Source organism: Pistacia vera, unplaced genomic scaffold (assembly GCF_008641045.1).
Source record: "Pistacia vera cultivar Batoury unplaced genomic scaffold, PisVer_v2 Contig632, whole genome shotgun sequence".
NCBI classification, from domain to species: domain Eukaryota; kingdom Viridiplantae; phylum Streptophyta; class Magnoliopsida; order Sapindales; family Anacardiaceae; genus Pistacia; species Pistacia vera.
This window is the reverse complement of record NW_022196482.1, coordinates 73,180-95,814: the sequence shown is the minus strand read 5'-3', so window position 1 is coordinate 95,814 and position 22,635 is coordinate 73,180. Positions and strand designations below refer to the sequence as shown.

General features: G+C 34.1%; 1 protein-coding gene across 2 annotated transcripts; it reads left to right on the top strand.

Moving 5' to 3' along the window:
- Positions 1-559: 559 nt before the first annotated feature.
- On the top strand, positions 560-10,647 carry LOC116111383 (kelch domain-containing protein 4). Of its 2 annotated transcripts, none has more exons than XM_031397578.1 (20): positions 560-781; positions 883-969; positions 1,103-1,171; positions 1,273-1,405; positions 1,509-1,555; positions 1,660-1,746; positions 2,100-2,161; positions 3,252-3,294; positions 3,405-3,485; positions 3,951-4,067; positions 5,138-5,243; positions 5,368-5,431; positions 5,778-5,820; positions 5,989-6,255; positions 6,339-6,500; positions 7,426-7,563; positions 8,987-9,136; positions 9,237-9,323; positions 10,247-10,315; positions 10,412-10,647. In XM_031397578.1, exons 1-20 carry the CDS (start codon positions 650-652, stop codon positions 10,514-10,516), a joined length of 2,049 nt encoding a protein of 682 aa, XP_031253438.1. In that variant the 5' UTR covers positions 560-649; the 3' UTR covers positions 10,517-10,647. The 2 variants fall into 2 exon arrangements, with proteins under 2 accessions (XP_031253438.1, XP_031253439.1); XM_031397579.1 differs by having other exon boundaries at positions 561-781; positions 5,992-6,255.
- Positions 10,648-22,635: the final 11,988 nt, after the last annotated feature.

The window sequence follows — 22,635 nt, the reverse complement described above, 5'->3', positions numbered from 1 at the left end:
ATACCACGTGGCAAAAATGGGCTAAGTGGAAGAATGCATTACTTGTCACTTAATAAATGGGGCATTAACATTTGCCTCTTGCTAACTGTCATGCCCAGTTAACGTTCTTGTACTTGCATTCAACACCAATGTAGTCCACTGTTCAGTGAGGCTAAGTTTAAGCTTATGATAGGCTTTCTTCATATCATCGCCTTCTATGAAACCCCAACTCGTGCTACGCCTACGCACCTGCAAGTTTTCCCTTCATTTCAAAAGTTTTTTCATGTCTGAAACATACAGTCAATGATGCAGCTGCAACTCCAAATGAGATGCCATTCTTGGGTTCAAATGAAATGTCTGCCATGACATTTCCTTTAAGTTCAAACGACGTGTCTTCCATTGTTGGTGTTCCAGTTAACGATACAGCTCCAGCTCCAACTGTTGTTTGAAAGAAACGTAAGCACATTGCTAAATTCTCCACTTTAAACTACGTCGTTTCGTTCATTGAGAGGAAAAGGTGGGCGGAAATTTTTATTCATCAAAACGGCGCCGTAACGTGAAACACCATCATTTGAAACCTCTGTTCTGCTTTTGCCTCTCTCTCGTCGCCTGCACTGCCGGCGCTCAAAGTAAAGTTTCAGTTTTGTTTACGAAGAATTGAAGCAAAAAAATGGGGAAGAAAAACAAAAAACCTGGGAAAGGCAAAGAAAAAACGGAGAGAAAAACAGCCAAAGCTGAAGAAAAGAAAGCGCGCAGGGAGTCCAAGAAACTCTCTCCTGAAGATGATATTGACGCCATTCTTGTAACATTAAATTACTTTTCTTTTATTTATTTATTTGCAAAAATCAATTTCTTTTTTATTTTCCCCTCTACTTAACTTGTTCAATTATTTTTATTTCACAGTTGAGTATTCAGAAAGAGGAAGCTAAGAAGAAAGAGGTCCATATCGAAGAAAATGTTCCCGCACCATCTCGCCGATCTAACTGTACAGTAATGTTCTTACTTACGGTTTTCAGAATTTTATTTATGTTTTTGAATTGGTTTCAGTATCTTTTCTATAAATGACTATTTTGAATTGGTTCAGTTTCCTTTCTTACAATGACTTTATTGATTAATTGCTTAGCTCAACATAAATCCATTGAAAGAGACAGAGTTAATACTTTATGGAGGTGAATTTTACAATGGCAATAAGGTTAGAATTTCGGTAGTCTTTTTGATATGACTATATTTCCCAGTAAATAGATGTTGCTATTTCTGATTGCTAATAAATATGGTAAATTTTGATTGGTGCAGACATTTGTGTACGGTGATCTTTATCGGTATGATGTGGAGAAGCAGGAGTGGAAGTTGATTTCGAGCCCCAACAGTCCCCCTCCTCGCAGTGCTCATCAGGCAGTTGCCTGGAAAAATTATCTCTACATCTTTGGTAAACTTCGCAAAACTTTGGCTTATTACGTTCACAAACTTGTTCTCTCACTAGCGCTTATTTTTCTCTTGTTACCTATGTAAATGCATTTGCTTCTTGGTAGGTGGTGAGTTTACATCCCCAAATCAAGAACGGTTCCATCACTATAAGGTGAAACCTATTTCATCTTGGTTTTTTCTGCTTTCATTTTCTCTCTTAAGTTTTAATTTCAATTATTTTGTATCTTGTGTTGCCTCTGAATTTTGTTGTTACAGGACTTTTGGATGTTGGACCTGAAGACAAATCAATGGGAACAACTGAATCTGAAGGGGTGTCCTAGTCCACGGTCAGGTCATCGAATGGTAAGTTTAGGTTTCTTTGAAAGTTTATGTTCATAAATTTATTGGTAAATATACCAACTTCATATTATTGTTCCCATGTATGGTTGCAACTGATAAATGCCAGTTAAATCAGAAACAAATATATCAGCTCTAAGGCTAAATTTGTGTAAATAAATTTCAAATTAGATTCTGCACTTCCACAAATGTGAAAAGCCTTGATGCCCTCTAGCCAATTGCACTAGGTGCAAGGCTAAATTGAAAAAGTTGTAGAAAGGGAAAATACCCTAATCTAAGTTCTGTTTCATCCAAACTCTCTCAATAATTTTCTGGTTTAGTAGTTAATATTATTATTGGTATCCTTGGTTATTTTACAGGTTTTATACAAGCACAAGATTTTTGTTTTTGGTGGCTTCTATGACACTCTTAGGGAAGTAAGGTTGTTGATGGGTCCTTACAAATTTTTGTTAAGAGTTCTGTCGTTATAACTCATACTTTTGGTGTTGGTTGTCTATGTCTGCTTGAATTTTACATTCTATATCCCAATCTTTTATGGACAATTTAATAGCAGATTTACCATGCTGTAGCTCTGTTTCTTTCTGAAAATTTCCAGGAGAGTCACTGTTTCTCGAAAGACCAATGCATTTGCTTAGGTTCTTCATGATTTCTTTGAGGATGATCATTTTAACTGAAACAGACAAATATAGCAAAGTTTACAGTCTGCCTTCATATACGTTATATTATTCAAGGAATGCATTTTATTGTAGTTTTTTGAGGAAAATTTGCTTTGGCTGGTTGCTTTTCTCAAAGAATGTGTTTAGATTTGAACAAACTGACATAGGAGCTTGGGTTCAATCGAATAGGGTTGTGGTGAGGGATTTAACTGGTGGCAAGGATGTGAGTATAATGGTATATGTATTATAACAGTTGGATATATAGTGCATCTTTATTTATAAGGTGGATCAAAGAGTTCTTTCTCCTTTGTTGTTTTCTGTTTTTACATTTTTTTGGCCACTATTAGGTGTACATCTTTTCTTAAAAGGGTTTAGTTCATTTTAATAGTGACGATGACTACATCATCATGTGTATAAGGTCACTTTATTTGTAAAGACTAATTTTGTATAACCGTGATATACAGTTATTTGTAAGTAAAATCTAAAACGACCTTATAGAATAATAATACTTTGTCACTTAAGTCTTATTGGCGAGTTGATCAACTTACATTGTTCAGATTATTGATTTGTCTTCTTCTGCTCTTAACTTTTGATATTTCAATAATTTGGCACCATTAAAAATCTAACAAAATTCTGGACAGATGTATTCCAAAATGTGGAGGCTAAAAAAGGTTTTGGAATCTTTTTATTGTTTCAATAACTGTCATGGAGTTGCACGTTGAGGTCTAATGTCTATGATTGTTACTTGCAATATGTATCATCACTAATTTGAATGGAGCTTTGAATGCTGATGTAATATTTGATATTGCTAAAATATGCCATTTAAAAGTTAATGCATCTTTTACTCTTGTGCAGGTATTACAATGATTTACATGTCTTTGACCTTGACCAATTCAAGGTGAATATATTTAGCTTCGTTGTGTAAGATACTACTGTGAGGTCATTATATGTTATGTTTCTAAATTCTATCGTATGCTTCACTGAAAGTAATGTGATGTGGTATTGTAGTGGCAAGAAATCAAGCCTAAGCTTGGTTCCATGTGGCCGAGTGCCAGGAGTGGCTTTCAGTTTTTTGTCTATCAGGATGAGGTGAGTGTGCTTATATTCACTTTGTTAGAACCATTGCAGAGCTGTGCTTAAGTTTTTTTCTGATTGATGGCTATTACAGATGTTGCTTTTGTCTTTTGTCTCCTAAACACTGTTGCAAGCCCACAAGGGCATCGTTTACCATTTAGATTGTTACATTGGATGGACTTGAGGAAAATTTATTGTAGTTTATCTTCAGGGGTTTATTAATGTTCTGTAAATCCATTCTTATTGTCATCTCTAATGCTTAGAGAAGTAATTAGGGGAACTATTAAACAGTTTTTCCTTTACACTAATAATTATTTGCTTGTAGTATTGCATACTTTTTTTTTTGATTGCTTATTATATCTTTTATTTTCATAAAGTTAAATATGCTTAAGTCCTAGTTCTTCCTCCAAGCATAACTTATAGTTCTTTATGCCAATTACAAACTGATCACATCTGTACTAATTACGTTAATTCTTGCAGATATTTTTATATGGTGGCTATTCCAAAGAAGTTGTATCTGACAAGAATGATTCTGAGAAAGGAATTGTTCACTCAGACTTGTGGTCCCTTGATCCTAAGACTTGGGAATGGAACAAGGTTTGTATTCTTTTTTATCTTCGATGGTTAAGATTTGAAGAGGAGCTTGATTTAGTGAGTCCAAGAATTGCATCCCCCATATGTGAAATTTGTCATGCTGCCTTTAAATTCATTCCCTGTAATAATATGTTAACATAGAGCTCAGATACTTATATTGATAATCATATAATGGAATTTGATAATGGATGTAAGCACTGAAAAAACATTTTCCAATCTTGGGATACTTTAAATATTTGGTTATATGTCCTGATCATCTTGTTTTTATAATTCAGGGGACCATCATCATAGTTTTTTAATGAAGATAATTTGAACCACCTACTCATTTCAGCAAAACTAAAACTTGTTGTACCTTGGATTTGCAAGTTTTACTATTGTAACCTTTATTTTAATAATAAACATAATTATATTCTTCAGCTTTAGTGTACTTAGTTCACTACAATGAGATATATGATGACACTGATCAATATGTGACTAATTTGAGTTTAGCAAGTTTTGTATGAGTTATGTCTATGCCTTTTCTTGCCATCTCTCTTTCTGTATGTTTGTGTTATTCAAATAAATTTATCATATTTTATGCCGGATATTTGCTGCACAAATAAAAGTATCACACTGATGATAATTTAACTAAAATCTTCACCCATGAGTGTCTCAAGTATTTTGCTAGCATTTATGCTCAATTAGGTTGAATAAGTGATTGTTTATTAACTTGAGTCTGGCATGATTTCTGATTCTTCATATTGTATTAAGATTTCCATTTGTAGGAGGTAAAAGTAGCCTTCTTCTTGCACTCTGTATGTTTGTGTATCTGCTACTCAAGTTTTCAGTATCATATTTTTGTATCTGAGACATGTGGCATCTGAGGAAACTATGATTCAAAAATTTGTATGTTAACATTTGACTGCTGTAGCTTCATTCTAATCTTCTTCAAATTAGTAAATGGTTTTAAGTAAACAATTTTTACACTGCCTTACTTTTAATGGAAAATTTTCCTGAAGTAACTTATTCTTTTGTGAGATATCTTTTCTTGCCAATCTGTTTCACTGCAAACATTATACTTACCTTTATATTAGGTGAAGAAAAGTGGGATGCCTCCTGGGCCTCGTGCTGGGTTTTCCATGTGTGTTCATAAGAAGCGTGCTGTGCTATTTGGCGGTGTTGTAGATATGGAAAGGGAAGGTAAGCTTTGCATGCTTTGTTGAGTAAATCTGAGACGAGTTAGTTATGTTATTTCTTACATTGGAGATTTACTTTTCAATGAATTCATCACTGTTCATATTTGTAACTTGATTTGTCTGTGTAGGTGATGTTTTAATGAGCTTATTCTTGAATGAACTTTATGGCTTCCAATTAGACAATCATCGATGGTAGGCCCCCCAACTTGTCTCTCCCTTTCTCCTCTGTCCTCCCGTGATAGACTAGATTATATGAGTTCTTGTCAATGCCTCTGAGCAGGCATTTGTGATGATATCAATTTGGCACTTTGGCTTATGGGATAAGGTCTTTCATTATTTGTAAAAGCTTCACAATTTAGAGGAACGTTAGGTTTGCAAAGAAAAATGTTAGTAATTCCACAGTATACCTCATGGTTAATTGTAATGGTGCCAGATATTTCTGCAATATGGTGCATTTAAGTTTGATTTTGCGTATGGGCAACATAAATTTTTGAGGTGTGATATTGTAGTTATAGTGATAGACTTCTTTTGGATGTAGGTATCCCTTGGAGCTAAGGAAAGAGAAGTCAACAAAAGGCAAGGTAAACCTTTACCTGGGTAGCTGCTGGAAAAAAAAAAAAAATTCTCCAGTTCCTCCAAAAGAGCCTTTTTTCTTTCTTTTTTGGAAAAAAAGAAAAGAAATAGTTTTGAAGTTCATTTGACATTCTATATTTCTAACTACTTATGGTTGCTTTTATATTGGTGTTTAGCAGTTAAAGAAGAGTTCTGAGCAGAAGCCTAATGGGTCGGATCTTGGTGATAAAATAAATCCAATTGAATTAGAAGACTGTGCTGCAATTGACAAGAATGAGAACCATGAAGAAGCAACAGATGAAATAGAAAGTAGCATGGATGAACTATCTGAGTGTATGCCAACAAGCGTGACCATTGATGGCGGTAGATTGGCTAATAAATCTGATGGAAAGCTTTATGAATCTAAGACTGAATTGGATGTGCAAAATTCTGTTTTACCAGAGGTTTGTTGTACTATGCTAGAATTTTTTTCTTCTGCATTTCCATTTGCCCAAGTGTTAATTTATGAATCAATGGAAACTTTTAGATAGTGAAGCCCTGTGGACGAATTAATTCGTGCATGGTTGTCGGAAAAGATATGCTATACATATATGGGGGAATGATGGAGATTAATGATCGGGAAATTACACTTGATGATATGTATTCTCTCAATCTGAGCAAACTTGATGAATGGAAGTGCCTCATACCGGTTTGTGACATTTCCTTCCTTATAATTGCCACAACATCTTGTTCTTTGTCTGTAGTCATGTGATTTATAGTTTGTGATTGTCATTCTTTCGTTAAAAGTTATTTGCTTTTGTTTCTGGGTTTTATGCAGTATCAGGAGCCTCAAGCTTTGATTTTCTGAACCTAGATAGATCGATATTTTAAATATATGCAGGGTACCGAAGGGAGAGGAGAGATTGAGAAAAGTCCATTTAGGAATTAGTTTAAATCATAAGAAAATTTGCAATTCACGGTGAAAACAAAACTTGCTGCATTGTTAATTTTGTACAGTATTGATTTCTGTAGTGCCTTCCCTTAATATTGGAAAAGTTAATTGCCCTTTTTTTTTTTTTTTTTTTTTTCCTGAAATAAATGTTATGCTTTGACAGATCTTAGCTTGACAAACTGTGATGTATGGAGGAATGCATCAACATATGTGATGTAGGACAGCCATGAGATAGTAGGGATCAATTGTAATCTCATGGATTTTTTTATTTTTTATTTTCTTTCCTAGATTAAATAACAAAGTGAAGCTGTGATTTGTATTCAGCTAATTTGTTACATGATGCCTTAGTGGCATAAACTAGACATATGCAAAATTGGTGCAAAAATCCACATAGCAAATCATAGTTTAAGATTTGTGATTACTTATTACAATTTTTATCTGCATAGATTCAACGCCTGATCATAGTATTTGAAGAACTTAAATATTATAAATTCACTGAATCTCAGAGACCTAGTTAAACCAACTTTAAAGGTTATATATAGCTTTATCTTGTGAAGGTTTTTCAACATTCAAAATTTAATTTCCTTGGTTATCTGAAGTGTGAATCTATTCATGATTTTAGAACTTACTGCATTGAATTTGATATACTTTAGCCTAATTGAGCCTTCATTTTCTCACCCAGGCATCAGAATCTGAGTGGGTAGTTGCATCAGATGGTGAAGATGAGGATGAAGATGAAGACAATAGTGATGATGAAGACGATGATAGCAATAGTGATGAGAATGATGACGACGATGACGATGAAGACGATGATGCACAGGTGCCTCTTCTTGCTTTTCTGTTTCAGCAAATATCATGTGTTGGTTAAACAATTTAGCTCCTCTTTTATGCTGGGATACCAATATATATTCCTTAAAAGTATCTAATAGCATTGAACGTTTCTGATTATTTTGCACCTCCAACACCAATATACATAACCAGTACTGACAGTTAATAATTCCCTACAGTTGCATCTACATTGGAAGTTAAATTTATCAAAAATTCTTAAATTTAAAAAGAAAAAGAAAAAGAAAAAGATAGCTATGAATAAAAAGGTACAATTAAACCGTACACAAAAAAGACTATTTATATAATGAAAATAATGTTTCTATCGTTTTGCATCTAAAAAGTTAGATTTTAAATATTAACAAATATAAGAGGATCTAAGAAGAAAGGAAAAAAAAAAAAAAAAAAAAGAAAGGAATTCATCTTCGGTTCTTTTAAAAATAAAGTGATGCTTGATTTGTTTTATAATTAAAACACAATAATTATTATTATTATTATTATTTTTTTTAATACCATAATGATGGAATTCTCAATTTCTATATATACACTCTTTGCAGGGAGCATTTAACGTTACCTGCATCAGTTAATAGTGATGCAGGCAACATTTGTGGAAAAAATTTTGGCATGAACAGCCTGAGGATGAAAAACAAGTGTCTACCCTTAAAATTTAGATTTCTTGCTGTAGAAGTCTAAGTATATGTCTTAAAAATACAGCAAATTTTCACCTAAGAATATATATAAAAATTTTAAGATGGTGACGTCCTGATGTTTTTTAAATCTAGACCTAGATTTTTGGAGCAAGAATTCGACTATAAGACAAAATTTTGGCTTAACTTATCACAGCAGGCTTTTTGCAAAAAAATTTCTGTATAACAGACTTTTTGTTCTAGAAGTTATGGTTCAAATTTTAGAAAAATTAGAAAGTTCACAGGAGAGAAGAACTATACGTATATTGATCCTATTTTTCGTTTATGAAAACAAAAATATGCAAAATTATGCCTACTGATGAGAATAAATATTTTATCATTAGCAAGATGCCACTAATAATTAATTTATATATATTTGTGCTTTTGAAATTCTCAAATACTTTATCATCTATATGCACCTGTTAATATTGTCCCGGAGGTAATCTTATTTCTAATCAAATCATTCATGGTAGAGTTGGACTTGCGGAAATTCCACTGTCAAATAGTTTGTTATTCTAAAAACAATGTGGTAGAAACTCTTTAGCTCTGAAGAAGCAAGAAAGATGACAAGATTAGTGTTATGCAAGATGAAAGAAAAGGGTCTCATGTGCAAAGAAAGGGAGTTGCAAAGTTGTACATGAAAACACATGTTTTGAAATTTACGTTATGCATTTAATAAGTACTATGAACCTGTGCCAGTTTATATGATTTTAACATTACTTTCATGTCTAGGTGACTGCTGGTCCTGGTTCTCTTCAAATGGGAGATGCTGTTGCTATAATAAAGGGTCAGGGAAAGAGTCTTCGAAGGAAAGAGAAACGGGCCAGGATAGAGCAGATCAGAGCTAATCTTGGCCTTTCAGATTCACAAAGAACCCCAATGGTACTTTTACACATGCTCCTAAAATATGGAGGTTGGTTTAGCCAGCTTCAGCTTGTATCAAGTTGCCATCTTATTATTTGTCATGTTTTTCATTGTGAAGCCAGGAGAATCCTTGAAGGATTTCTATAGACGTACAAGTATGTATTGGCAAATGGCGGCCCATGAGCATACTCAACACACTGGAAAGGTCTATTTTCTTTCTTCTTTTTTATCATTTTAAATAGAATAATGATTGAAATCCTTTTAATCAGGTAATTGGTATATACCCTACTTTACTTCAGCTCCGTTACAATTGAGACAAATTAAGCTTCCTAATTCTTTTCGAGTTTGGTTCACTCTAATTAGTTTGTGAGGGTGGGCAAATGTGGAAATACGAAATTTCTATCATACTATGATTCTGAGTTACTTTAGATTCAACATCAAACCAATGTACCAAATATGTTTTGAGCACCTAATTATCCCAGGTTTCACCATCCGCAGCATGGCTTATAATCATCATGCAGACTATGTGTGTCTCAACACTGAATCTTGTTTTTTCTCTTCCCCTTTAGAATAGTGATAAATGGTTATTGAAGCATCTTCCATTTTTCCCTTGTAATGATTGTTTTCTCATATTTTCTTTTATTTGTGGTCTCTTTTAATTATCTGGGAGGGTTTGCAAATAAACTGCTGCTGGACCAAATTTATTTACATGTGCAGTAATTCGCAATGCCATGAAAACCTTGATTGGAGAAATGAATGTATTAGAAATTAATAAAAGAGGGAACACCACTTCATCTGAACGAGGTCTCTTAAGATAATTGGACAGAGTGGTCATTGGGTTTTATGGGTCATTCATCAGTAATTGATGTTTGTAATTGGCTCTATGTGCCTTCATAATTATGAGATACTGGTTTACCGTGGTAAGCCAACATGATCTAAGACCCTAGTATATTTCTCCGAATGTTATGGTTCTTGAACATAAGAATGTGCAAAAACAGCATGAGGAACCAAAGGAACAATTAGTGAGCCATCATATTACTGAAATCATAAGAATATTGCCTTGTCTCTGATACATGAATGCTCAAATGAATGCTTTTATGAAGTGGTCATGTGTGTTTGGAATTACAGGAGCTTCGTAAGGATGGTTTTGATCTTGCTGAATCTCGGTACAGAGAACTGAAACCAATTCTTGATGAGGTAAAACTTAGTGTTGCATGGATTATGTGAGGCTTACATCAACGAAATTGTAGTATAATCCATTACAGGTTTAACTTGGATAACTTTTGTTTGCAGTTGGCCATGTTGGAGGCAGAGCAGAAGGCTGAAGAGGAAGAAGGACCTGAAACTAGTTTTAAAAAGAGAGGCAAAAAGAAAAATAAGAATTTAGCCATTAAATAGTTGAAGCTTCCATATGGGCAGTTAAAGATGCGGAACAGTTCTGTTGGTTTTAGTTGTAATATTAAATCTCGTCTGGGATTAAATATGAGTTTTTCAAATTTTATTTATTATTTATTGCAATGCTTCATCAACTCTTGAATGCCACTCTTATTATTTTTGTTATAGCTATCAAATTTCTTTATGCAGGAGATGTGCACTGTGCACTAAAGAGGATAAATCTCCGGATTCCAGTTTGATCGATTCTTAGTAGGAGAATGAATCCGATTAAAATCTTAAGGATAAGAATCATGTTGATACTTTGTCAATTCTTGAGGACCTTTTCTCTTGCTTTCAGAAATTAGCTCATTTTCCAAATTTAAAAGTTAAATCTAAAATTAAATTTGTATTTATGAACAACAATGTTATACATATAAAGTTGAGATTTCAAATTTGTATTTCAACCTATATAACAATTAATTTGGCAACATCTTTTATAACTAAGGGTACTTGAATCAATTTGCCAACTCAATTGTCATGTGGGTTGGGATGTCAGTTTTGTATGTTTGCAGGTTCTATATGTCGATTTTGTATATGTAGAATTACTTATTTATGAATTCAATTTTTTCTGAGACATCTGGTATATTAGAGTCAAGACTGGAGCATTTTATAATTTTATGTTGAGTAAGAGGTAAGGTAGTTGATGGAATGGTGTTGTTATGGAAGCTGTGGGCCAAAGCGTTTGGGCGCACAGCAACAGCCACTTTGCTACTGCTGTGGGCCAAAGCATTTTGGGCGCACAGCAACAGCCACTTTGCTACTGTTTTGAGCCGTAGCATCTGGTCACACAGCCCAGTGGCCACTTTGCTAGTGCTGTGCGCCAATGCATTTGGGCGCACAACAACAGCTCCATGACTGCTGTTGTGCACCATGTCATTTGGGGACGACGCAAATGGCCACCAGGCCATGCTGCGGGTCGCGCCCACTCACCTTGATGTTATTTTAAAGAGTAATACTAGTTTTAGAAAGACACGTATAAATGAGACATACAAAGACAATTCTCACCCTTCATATTTGGGTGCACAACAACAGTTCTATGACTGCTATTGTACACCACGTCATTTGGGGACGACGCAAATGGCCACGAGGCCATGCTACAGGTCGCGGCTACTCACCTTGATGTTATTTTAAAGAGTAATGTTAGTTTTACAAAGACACATACAAATGGGGTATACAAAGACAATTTCCACAATTGATTTTCATGATTTCTCTCTCTCTCTCTCTCTCTCTTTTTCTGTTTTTTCTTTGTTTTTTTCTTCTTGCTGATGTCATTTTGTAGCTCTTATGAAAGATTTGAAATCAAAATTAAAGTTCTGTAGCAAAAACTTTTAAAATTTTAGTAAAGAAAAATACGTATAAAATAAAAATAAAGAATAAAAATATGAAATTTTAAATTATAGCCCTAGAGGATTTTAAATGAATTTAGAAATGATAAAATTACGGAAAAATGTATTTTTTGTTAAATTTAAATACAATAATAATATACTTACAAAGAAATCTTATAAAGATTTCTCTACAAAGTGAAGCGACAAAAAATGAATAGAAAAGTGAAATAAAAAGTCAAACTCATTATATTCACTCTTTCATTCATTTTTTTTCACGTTATTTTTATGAAGATCTTTGTAAGTTTTATTTGTAAGTGTAGTATTACTACATTTAAATATGCATCTAACCCTCGGCTATGTTGTGCAAATATATGATATTTTTTGGGAAATTTGGATAATTAAGTTTTAGAGGGTAGAATGATACTTTTCCATCATAGATCAATAAGAAATAATATGTTTGGACTAATAATTATTTTGGGACAACTTTTGGAAAATGTTAAATAATTTTTGTACTTCAGGTGTGTATTTTTGTGTAAAGAAATGCTCTCATTCTTGGTAAACCAAAACACTGAATTACGTACATGTTGATGTGATAATTTGTGCCAACCAGAATACCCATCTAGCCTCGAAAGGGTAGGGGTGTGGAAATCCGGTTAACCGAACCGGATGGGGTGTTTGGTCTCGGTTCAAGCAATATGCCAAACTGAAACCGGATCGAATTATCCCATAAACAGATTTATAACCGAACCGAATTATCGGTTTAGAAACTAGTTAACCGATTATTCAAACTTACCCAAAAAATCAAATACAACTGGTAGAAACTGGTTTCACTAGGAAAAAAAAAAAAAAAAACCCACAGCCAAAAACAAATTATAATCATCCACTTCTTCAAGTAACAGGTACTAAAAATATAAATTGATCATTAAAGTATTAAAAAATAATATACAACACTCCAAAATTCCGCTCTCTACACACCCCAAAATCAAAACTTTCAACAAAACCAAAACGAATAAAAAATTCAAAACCAACAAAATACACAAAAATTAAAAGAATCGCATCTGTGAACTCGAAGACGCTTTTGCCTCTGATTTCTGGTCGTGCACCGTCGTGGTTTCATGCTAATTGAAGACTGAAAATGGCGACCAATTCGTTATCACCATAAAGCGCAAGTCGGCGAAGGTAAAGGCACAGTAAAGCGAAAGGAAAATTAACTAATTAAGAGATTAATTTAAAAAATAAAAGTGAGGAAAACAAACCCCAGAAATTTGAAAAGGAAGTAAGGAGAGAATAGGAGAGAAGTGAAGGGAATCGCCGAACTGGAGAGAAGAGGGAATGGAGTTTGTTGCGACGCTTTGACATTGAATAAAAGTAAATGTTTGGAATCAGAGAGAGGAGAAAATTTTGGGGAAGGAGGAAGGAATTAGAGAGAGGGAAAATCTCAGGGGAAAGAGGGAAAGAAAAGGGAGAAAATAGAACTTATAAGTTTAGGGATTTGGGATTTGGGTTTATATGTGTATATAAATATATAAGTTTAGAGATTTGAGCTTATATATATATATATATAGTAAAACCTCTTTATAGTCATAATAGTGGGACTAACTAATTTTATTACTATAAAGAGGTTATAACTTCTTAGAGGTATAGTTACAAAAATTTCTTATTTTATAATTCATGCTTTTGTAGTATAGTATTAGAATTTCAATTCATGTTTTAACAGTATTAGGATTTCAATTCAACACTTCGATTGCTTACTTTTGAAATGGATAAAAGATTGTATCTTGGAACCAATAAAGATAAGCGTCCTTGATGGAATTGTAAATGCAATTGCTGCATGGTCAAATTAATGTAAGGTCATAAACAATTGCATATTGTTTTAAGCATTACAAAATTAGGACCCCCGATGTCGATTAATTAAAAGTTACAAATAAAGTGGATAAAGAGAATCAAAGAATCATAGTAGAATGGAGTGATCAGATTTGACAACTTCACTACACTAATTGAAATGGATATTAATATCTTCCTCAATTATCCAAATAAGCAACAAGATATGTATATTTTAACTGAAGAAGAAATCATTGTTACAATTAGACAAGAAGAGAAAGGAAATAATCATGAGAATGATAGTAGGGAAATACAAAAAGTTTCGTGTCAATAAGCCCTAAACATGCTTGAGAAGTTAGAAATATTTTGACTTCAATAAGAAGATGTCTATGCTAGCGGGTAATGTACACACAAGTTAAGAGATGTGGTAACAACTCTAAAACATAAATCATTCATTTAAACAACTTTAGATAAATATTTTATTTCATTTTAAACCTTTAATGTAAGATAGCATATATTTTTTTTTTTAATATACAGATAATTATTACTATATGGAGGCAACTTTTCTTAAGATGGGAATTAAAAAAATTATAACTTATTACAATGTGGAGTTTATTCTTATTTATAATTATCCCAAATTGGAAATAAAATTTTTTATGACTATATAGAGTATCACTATAGAGAGGTTTTATTGTATATATATAAACCAGTTTGCAAAAACAGTTAACCGTTTAAAATTAATCTTTAAATCGTTAACTGAACCAGTTTTTTGATTTATTTAATTTTGTAAACCGAAACCGAACTGGTTACTCTGGATAATCGGTTTTTCGGACTGGTTTTGGTTTGGTTTTCGATTTTTTTTTGTAGCCCTACGAAAGGAATTGGGAAAAATGTGTGCATGATTATTAGTAACCAGCAAGGTTGCTAAAATGATGTAATAAAGTAAGAAACAAAAAGAGATTTTATAGTGGTTCAGCGATATGGAAACCAAACCTACATCCAGTGTCATTTTATTATTGTGGGGTGCTACAGGGTCGAATGAGGTTACAAAGGGAAGATCGTAAGACAAATGGAAAGCATTTGACTCTCGCGACCTATTCTCTCTAAACTCTCTCTAAAAAGATCAATGTATTTTTCTCTTGAACTTTACTAATACTAGAATTCCCTGGAACAGAGGTTGTGGGCTCCTTTTATATTTGGTTCGTCTGATCGTGGTTGAAAGTGGGTGTTACAGAGTTGCTTGCATGGATATTTCCGTTAATTAGGATCGGAGTCATTAATCTCCATACTTGTTATAGGTCAGACCATGTTAATGGTAGCTTAACCCATGCTTTTGGTAGTAATCATCGTGAGAGAAGATAAGTGTTGTTGAGACTGACATGTGGGAGGATCCACACCATCATCCTTCGACACATCTTGGGGATGCATGGCACAAATCTAACCGTCAATCAATTAGGCACAACATTAACCCGCCCAAGTTTTGAAGGGCGTGTCAGCCTTCAAGAACTCTTCTCTGGCGACTTGCGCATCAGATGGGGTGCGAGTTTCGATGTTTGCTAGCCTTGCGAGCTATAACTCTTTTGCCGATTGCGTTGCGTCCATGCGACATGTCATCCTTGGCACCTTTTCTCTCTCCTTGATGGGTCACATTAGTGGTCTTTTCATGTAACTCCTTGATGGCGCAACGAATGGTTGCACGCCTGTTTTCCTTTCCTATGCATATGGATGTGTTGGGAATAATAGAAATTGGGATGAACGAAGGGGTGTCCGTACCTCTTTTCCGGATAAAGTGATTCGGTGACAATTATTATGATGGTGAACGTTTGGCCTTCCTCCCTACCTATAGATATGATGGTTTTTTCTAAGGTTGTTATCCCCATCATTTTTGTTTCTTCTTTTTCCATTAGAAAAAATATTCGCACTTTTTCCTTCTTGACAGTTTTTTGTTGGAGCTTCGGAAACTATTAAGTGGGGTTGGTATGTTGTCCCTGTCTGGTTTTGTTATTGCTGCTTGTGCTTTTATGTTCCTTTCGATTGCAGTTATCTTTCCATGCAGATATCTTCTGTTAATAGCTTCCATACTTGTGACGGGGGAGAAGAAGGTAGTGGCAGGTTTCCTCTCCGTTGTTTTCTAGGTAGTGGCTATGAAGTCACATCTCGGTCAGGTCGTCTTGACCAGGTCGGACCTTCGAACCCGGTTCCTGTGGCTGGGTTGCTTCACGGTCGCCAAGATGCGAGTAGTCCAGGTGTTTTTTTTCTTGATTCATTCCTCTCTCTCTCTCTCTCTCTTTTTCTTGATTGAGTCTTTGTTTCTTGATGCTTGATGATGTAAGGTAAGAGAAGATGAAGAATGAAGATGATGTGAGGTAAGAGAAGATGAAGAATGCACTAGAATAGAGAAGAATGAAGAATGAAGATGAAGAATAAATTTAGGGTTTCTGATTATTGTGACCTAGTTTTGTGAACGGGCGGGTTGAACTAGCGGTTCACTATTGTTCACTCGATCCAAATCCGGCCCACATCGGGTTATAGGTTGATAGTGTGTTTTATTATACCTTGGATCGGATAGGTGGCCAGTAGATGGTAGACGGTTGACCTGGTTTGGTCCATGTTTCTAATCATTGATTGTTATGATCAGTCACAAAAATGAAGATAAAATAAGGTTGCTTCGAAGGAACCCAAGACCTCTGTTAAAAAAGATACTGATACTTTCTTTGATAATTTATTGACCTTTTTCTTGGATTCTGATTGCAACTATCCTGGTACAAATAAACTAATATAAAACCAATCCCTATCATAATCTAACTTATTTAAATTATTGAGATAAACCCAATAATAATTAACAAATAAGTCACTAAGAAAAATCCAAAAAAATCTTTAAAATACAATTTAATTAATATTTATCCATTGTCAAAATGGGTACACAACTTTCCTCTCTTCTTGAAAAAAATCCTTGTCCTCAAGGATTCTTGTTGGGTAACTCTTTGCAGTGGACAACCACTACTTAATCACTTGGTCAGATATTTGTAAATCTAATTCACACAGCTTCCATATGCACTTTGGTACTACCGTGGTTTGAAAAATTGGAAACTTCACTTCAGCAGCTTGAAAGGAAGATGAGACTTTCAGGGCTTGAATGGTGCCCTTGTTAACATTGATCATGTAAGTTTTTTGTCAACTTATGAATCTAGTGTGGTAACACTAGTCATGGTATGAATACCTTAGATTATCTTTAGCACAATCATTTTGTTTAAATTTCCAGTGTGTTGACCTTCTGTCAAAGTGACCACCTTCAATTAAGTTGTTTTTATGTTATATCGTGTGAGCAACTTAAAGTCAGAGGTCTTTATTCTCTTTATGAGATATTGTTGTGGTCCATAAAACTTGTCAATCTATTACTGTAATGCTCATATCGAGGTATGTAGTTTTATTTATGCCCTAATATCCTTAGTTGAATTTTGTTAAAGTTATCTTGAATAAGTGTGAAGAAAATACCTTAAAATTTCATTAGGGGGTAGAATGGTCTTTTCACTCATTATTAGTTGAGAAAGTGGGGAGTGAAAAGAAGTAGAAAAACATGAAGTTAATAAAAAAGAGGGCATTATGGTAATTGACTAAGGGACATAGATGAAATTTAATAGAAAGTGAAAGGGTAAAATGGGAAGGTATAGGTAGTATTTTGTTATATTAAGAGTTCAAGAATGAAACCCTAGCCATTCTTCCCCTTCCATTCACGCCACTTCCCACCCAAGTTCTCTCAAATTTCTTCAATCATTCTCAAGGAAAATTCATAGATCTTGGTTTATTTTTAGTGGAATTTCAATCCCAAGCATCCTTAGGTAAGATCCTTGCACTAAGATGTGAGATTTAATTTTTAAAGTGTTGAATTTTTATGATTTGTGTTCTTAGGGTTTAAGAGAAAGAGAGTTGGATCAAGGAAGACTACTAAAGTGTTGGATTGCTCACATCTAAGGTAAGTAAATCCAACCGTACTTATGATTGGAGTAATATTGTGTAGAGAACTTCTTTATGCATGTATGTGCTTATATATGAAGAATTGTTGATGAAATGGATGTTGAATGATGGTTAGAATTTATCCATGAGAAGTAGTGTTTGTGTACTTGATGTTTGATGAGAGTTTGGGTGAATTATGGAAGAATTGGAGTAGAATTTATGAAGTGTAAATCTTGGACAGGTTTGACGTTGATTGTAGTGAGTTTGATTCCAAATTTTGGTGGCTTAGAAGAGATGTAGAAGTATAGCCAAGTTAGAGTTTGTGTGTGCATATAAATTGTTTGATGAAATGTCAAAGAGAAGTGCATGTATGAGTATGATTATTTGTTATCTTGAGATGAGTTTGTAGATGATAGAGAACGACATGTTAACATTCCATATTGTATTATTGCATCCAAACATGTGAATTTAGAAAGAATAATAAGCATGAGCCCATCTACATGCATACATACTCATAAAAGCATTAAAGAGCATTAAAAAACAAAGAATAAAGAGGAAGAATAGAAAAGAATAGAAAGGAAGCATAGAAAGAAATATAGAGAAAAGAAATAGAAAACAGAATAAGAAAATAGAAAAACAGAAAAGAAAATGCACATCCTATGCATTTGTGCATTTGAATCATACCTATGCATGATACCATGCCTACTATCATGAGTAGTGAGAAATTAGAAATTGAGAAAGAACAGAGAAAGAACAGAGAAGAATAGAGAAGTGTGATGTAAAGAAAGAAATTTAGAATATAAGCAATGAAGAGAGAAGACTAGCATAACGGGTTTACTTACTGAGCAATTAGTGCTCACCCTGTTGTTTTCAATGTTTTTGCAGGTAGTAGGTGAGATGCAATCGCTTGGAGTGTCAAGAAGTGGAAGGGTTTAGCAACACTATCAAGTTGATGTTTTGTGACTTTGTTACATTATGTAAAGATTTGTATATAAAGAAAAATTAGATATGGGCCCATTATTTCATACTCATCTATATATATATATTTTCTTATATTACTATTTATTTTACGAGTATACTAGCTAGAGAGAGAAAGTATTACAATTACACAATGAGTTGGAAAGTTTATTCTCATTTATCAATGGTCCCAAGAGAAATGGAATAAACTTTTCATAAAGTTGAATCCATAAAGTTTCTTGTTAGCCACTTGTTCTTTTGCATTGGTCGGATTTTCTTTATATAAACTCTTCTCCAATGCACTTTTTTTTTTAAGCCTGGTTATTTCCTTGAAAGTATTTTGATTTTTTCTAAAGTTTTCTTTTGTTTTTATCAGGTTTCTTTGCTAAGGTAAGCTTACAAATACCTTTATCAAAGTTCTTAGAATTTGTCCTTTTACGTCTGGTTACGTAGCTGATGCTTGAAGCTTGCTGAACTTGTTCAACTAAAGTGGATCTTCGTTGTTGTACCTTGAGAGGAGCTCAAGGCTGACTAGGTGGGTTCGCGTACTTGGAGCTAGCTATGGTAGAACGTAGTTTTACCAAAGGGTAGAGATTGAAGCGTTGCAAAACATGGATTGTTCTTGCAACTAAGGCTTAATCTTTGGCTTTGTAATTAAACTGAAAAGTATACTATAGTGGATTAGCTTCATTATGGACTTGGTTCTATGAATGTAGGCATTTTGCCGAACCATGTAAAAACTTGGTGTTCTTTATTTTGGTTCATATTTGATTGCTTTATGTTTATGAAATGGACACTAAAATTAACTTAGCAACCTATTCCGCTTAGGTTTAATCAACTTGGTAAGTGATTAAAACTTTCAATTTTTATCAGAGCTTGTTCTAAAGAGTTATTTTAGTTGATCCTTGCTTCTTGATTGTGTTTGTTTGTCACTTTTTGGTTTTGCGCTTGTTCTGGTTGTTTTTCACTTTTTTCCGCAGATTTGTTCGCTTTAGACTTGTGACTTCCTTGGAGTAGTGTAATCACACTAGTGTTGAACTTTTTGTTTGTGACCACCTGTGCATGTGTGCTGTCACCTCTGTCTTACGATCTTATGGGTGACCACCATAGTCTTTGTGTGACCACACTTACTATTTGTTTACCATGAGTTTTTTTAGGTGAAGGAGGGTCTACCAATAGACAACCCTTATTGGAGGGCACCAAAAATACCTTTTGGAGACTTAGGATGCGTGCCTTTTTAAAACCTATTGATGAGAAAGCTTCGAATGCTTGTATGGTTGGTTGACAAGAACTTAAATCTAATGAAGCTAGTGGAAGTAAAGGAAAAGCCCTTGATCAATGGATCAAGGTTGAGTTAGAAGAGTCTAATTTTAACTCTAAAGCCCTTCACGCCATTTTTAATATTGTTAGTATAGGTCAAATGAAAAACATTGCTAATTATGAAACGACTAAGGATGCATGGGATAGAATCCAAGTTAAAAATCATGGAACTAATATTGTGGAAAAGACCAGGCTTAGAAGATTAATCATTGACTATGAAAATCTTGTTATGCATGATAATGAAACTATTACTGATTTTCATTGTAGATTGTGTGATATCACTAATAAGTGTTTTGCTTTAGGTGAAATCTTTTTTGATGCTGAACTTGTTTGGAAGGTGTTGTGCTCCTTGCCTCAAACATTCATGTCCAAAGCAACCTCCATTGAAGAATTCCGTAACCTTGACTAGATGCAATTGGATGAACTGATCGGATCTTTGCAAACCTTTGAGCTTAGCCTAAATTGATGGGAAAAGAAATCAGGTAAAACGCTTGCATGGAAACATTAGGTATCTTTTGATTTCTGATTATTTGTGATACTAGTGATAATAAAGATGATGAGTTTGCTCTAATCACAAAAAAACTTTTCGAAATTCCTAAAAAAGAACATGACAAAGCCAAATTTGGCTAAAAAGGGGAAACAACCCTTTGTTACCAATCTAGTCAAGGAGGATTTTTGAAAAAAAAATTCGAGAGAAAATGAGAATAAAAACAAAGGAATCAAATGCTTTGAGTGTGAATGCTATGGCCACATTTAGTCTGAGTGTGCAAACATTCTAAAGAAAAGGAAAAGCCATGGCTACCACCTTGAGTGAGAGTGACGACCCCGAAAGTGAGGGTGATGACACTAATGAGAATGAACATTTCTTGGCATTTACGGCTAACCAAGAGGACAACAATAGTGTGTCCTCAGATAACTCAAGTGATGTCTGTAAATAGCAATAAGAGGCTTATGACAAGATGTATGAGGCTTGGTTAAAAGCCATCAAGAGTATTAAATCCCTTGAATTTGAAAAATCTTACTCGTTAGAAGATAAGAAAATTTTGAATGATAAGATGAAAGTCTTGTTATCTAATTTGTCCAATAAGGACAGTTTTTTGAATCAAGCTTTAAATGAACTAATTGAGGCTAAGACCATTGTTGAAAGGTTAAATTCAGGTTCATATAAGCTGACAAAGTTCTTAGACAACGGAAGTTATTCAGTGATAAAACAGGTTTGGGATTCTCTTTTGGTGCTAGCACCTCCAAACCTGGTGTGGCCACCTTTGTCAAGGCCATTGAATCAATTCTGAAAACTGTTGCTGCCTCACATGATCAAACCTTGATGGTAAAAAGATTCATTCCTATCTTTCATTTCTGCCAAAAGAAAGGTCATATTAAATAAAAATGTTTTAATCTTGTTTCATACTTGAAAAGATGCATTGGAAATTATGATTTTAATTCAGTAAGGTCACCATTTTAGTCTCTCATGTCACCACACTATAGGCAATTTTTTTTTTTCAAAAACTGTGAAGTGTGGAAACCTAAGCTTAGTGCTAATTGTCTTGTGGTACTATGGTGAAGTGAAAAAGGGTAAGATTCTTGGGAAAAGGTCTATTGTCATTCCTAGCTTCCCAATGCTGAATGATGTGTTTTATGTTGAAGGTTTAAAGGCAAATCTTATTAGCATTAGTCAAATTTGCGATAAGGATTATGTTGTACAATTCTCAAAGAATATATGTCAAGTCTTCTTTGCTCGAGGGAAAAAGATCAAATGATAATTCCTATTTATTGTCTAACAAAGTTTCTTGCTTGAGCACTAAATCAAATTGTGTTGATCTATGACAGAAGAAACTTGGACATATGAATTTCAAAGATCTTGTGAAACTCTCTAAGAAGGATGTTGTTAATGGACTATCGAAGCTTGTGTTTCCCAAAGGTAAAGTTTGTGGCCCTTGCCAACAAGGTAAGCAAACCAACAGTCGTCACAAACCTCTATCTCGCTTGACTACCTCTTGTGTTTTAGAACTACTTCATATGGATCTTATGATCCTATGCAAATTGAAAGCTTAGGTGGAAAGAGATATGTTTATGTTTGTGCTGATGATTTTTCTAGATTTTCATGCGTTGATTTTTTAAGAGAAAAATTTGATGCGTTTGAAGCTTTTAAGTGTCTTGTAAAAAGTTTATAGGTGAAGCAAAACTGGCGTGTAAAGAAAGTTATAAGGATACGAAGTGAACATGGGAGGGAGTTTGAAAATTCTGAGTTTTCTAACTTTTACGAAATGCAGGGCATTTGGCATGAGTTTTTTGCCCCTAAGAAATAACAAAATGGTGCTGTGGAAAGGAAGAATAGAGTTTTTCAAGAGATGGCAAGAATTATGTTAAATGCAAAGAAGTTGCCTATAAAACTTTGGGTTGAGGCAATAAACACTACATGCCATATCTCCAACAAAATACTTTTTTTAAGGAAAGGTTAATCTCAAACTCCATACGAGTTGTGGAAAGGTAAGAAACCAAATCTCTCGTACTTCTATGTTTTTGGTTGCAAGTACTATGTCTTGAATGATAGAGATCATCTAGGGAAATTTGATGCTAAGAGTGATGAAGGAGTTTTCCTTGGGTATTCATCAAACAGTAGGGCATATAGAGTTTTAACATGAGAATAGAACGTATCATTGAATCTTTTAATGTGGTTTTCTCGGATTCAAAAGATTACTCACAGTT

Excerpts from the sequence above, each read along its gene's own strand:
- LOC116111383 (XM_031397578.1), top strand. The coding sequence starts at position 650 with ATGGGGAAGAAAAACAAAAAACCTGGGAAAGGCAAAGAAAAAACGGAG. Across the intron at positions 782-882 it reads ATGATATTGACGCCATTCTT|TTGAGTATTCAGAAAGAGGA; the intron begins GTAACATTAAAT and ends TTTATTTCACAG. Across the intron at positions 7,564-8,986 it reads ATGAAGACGATGATGCACAG|GTGACTGCTGGTCCTGGTTC; the intron begins GTGCCTCTTCTT and ends TTTCATGTCTAG.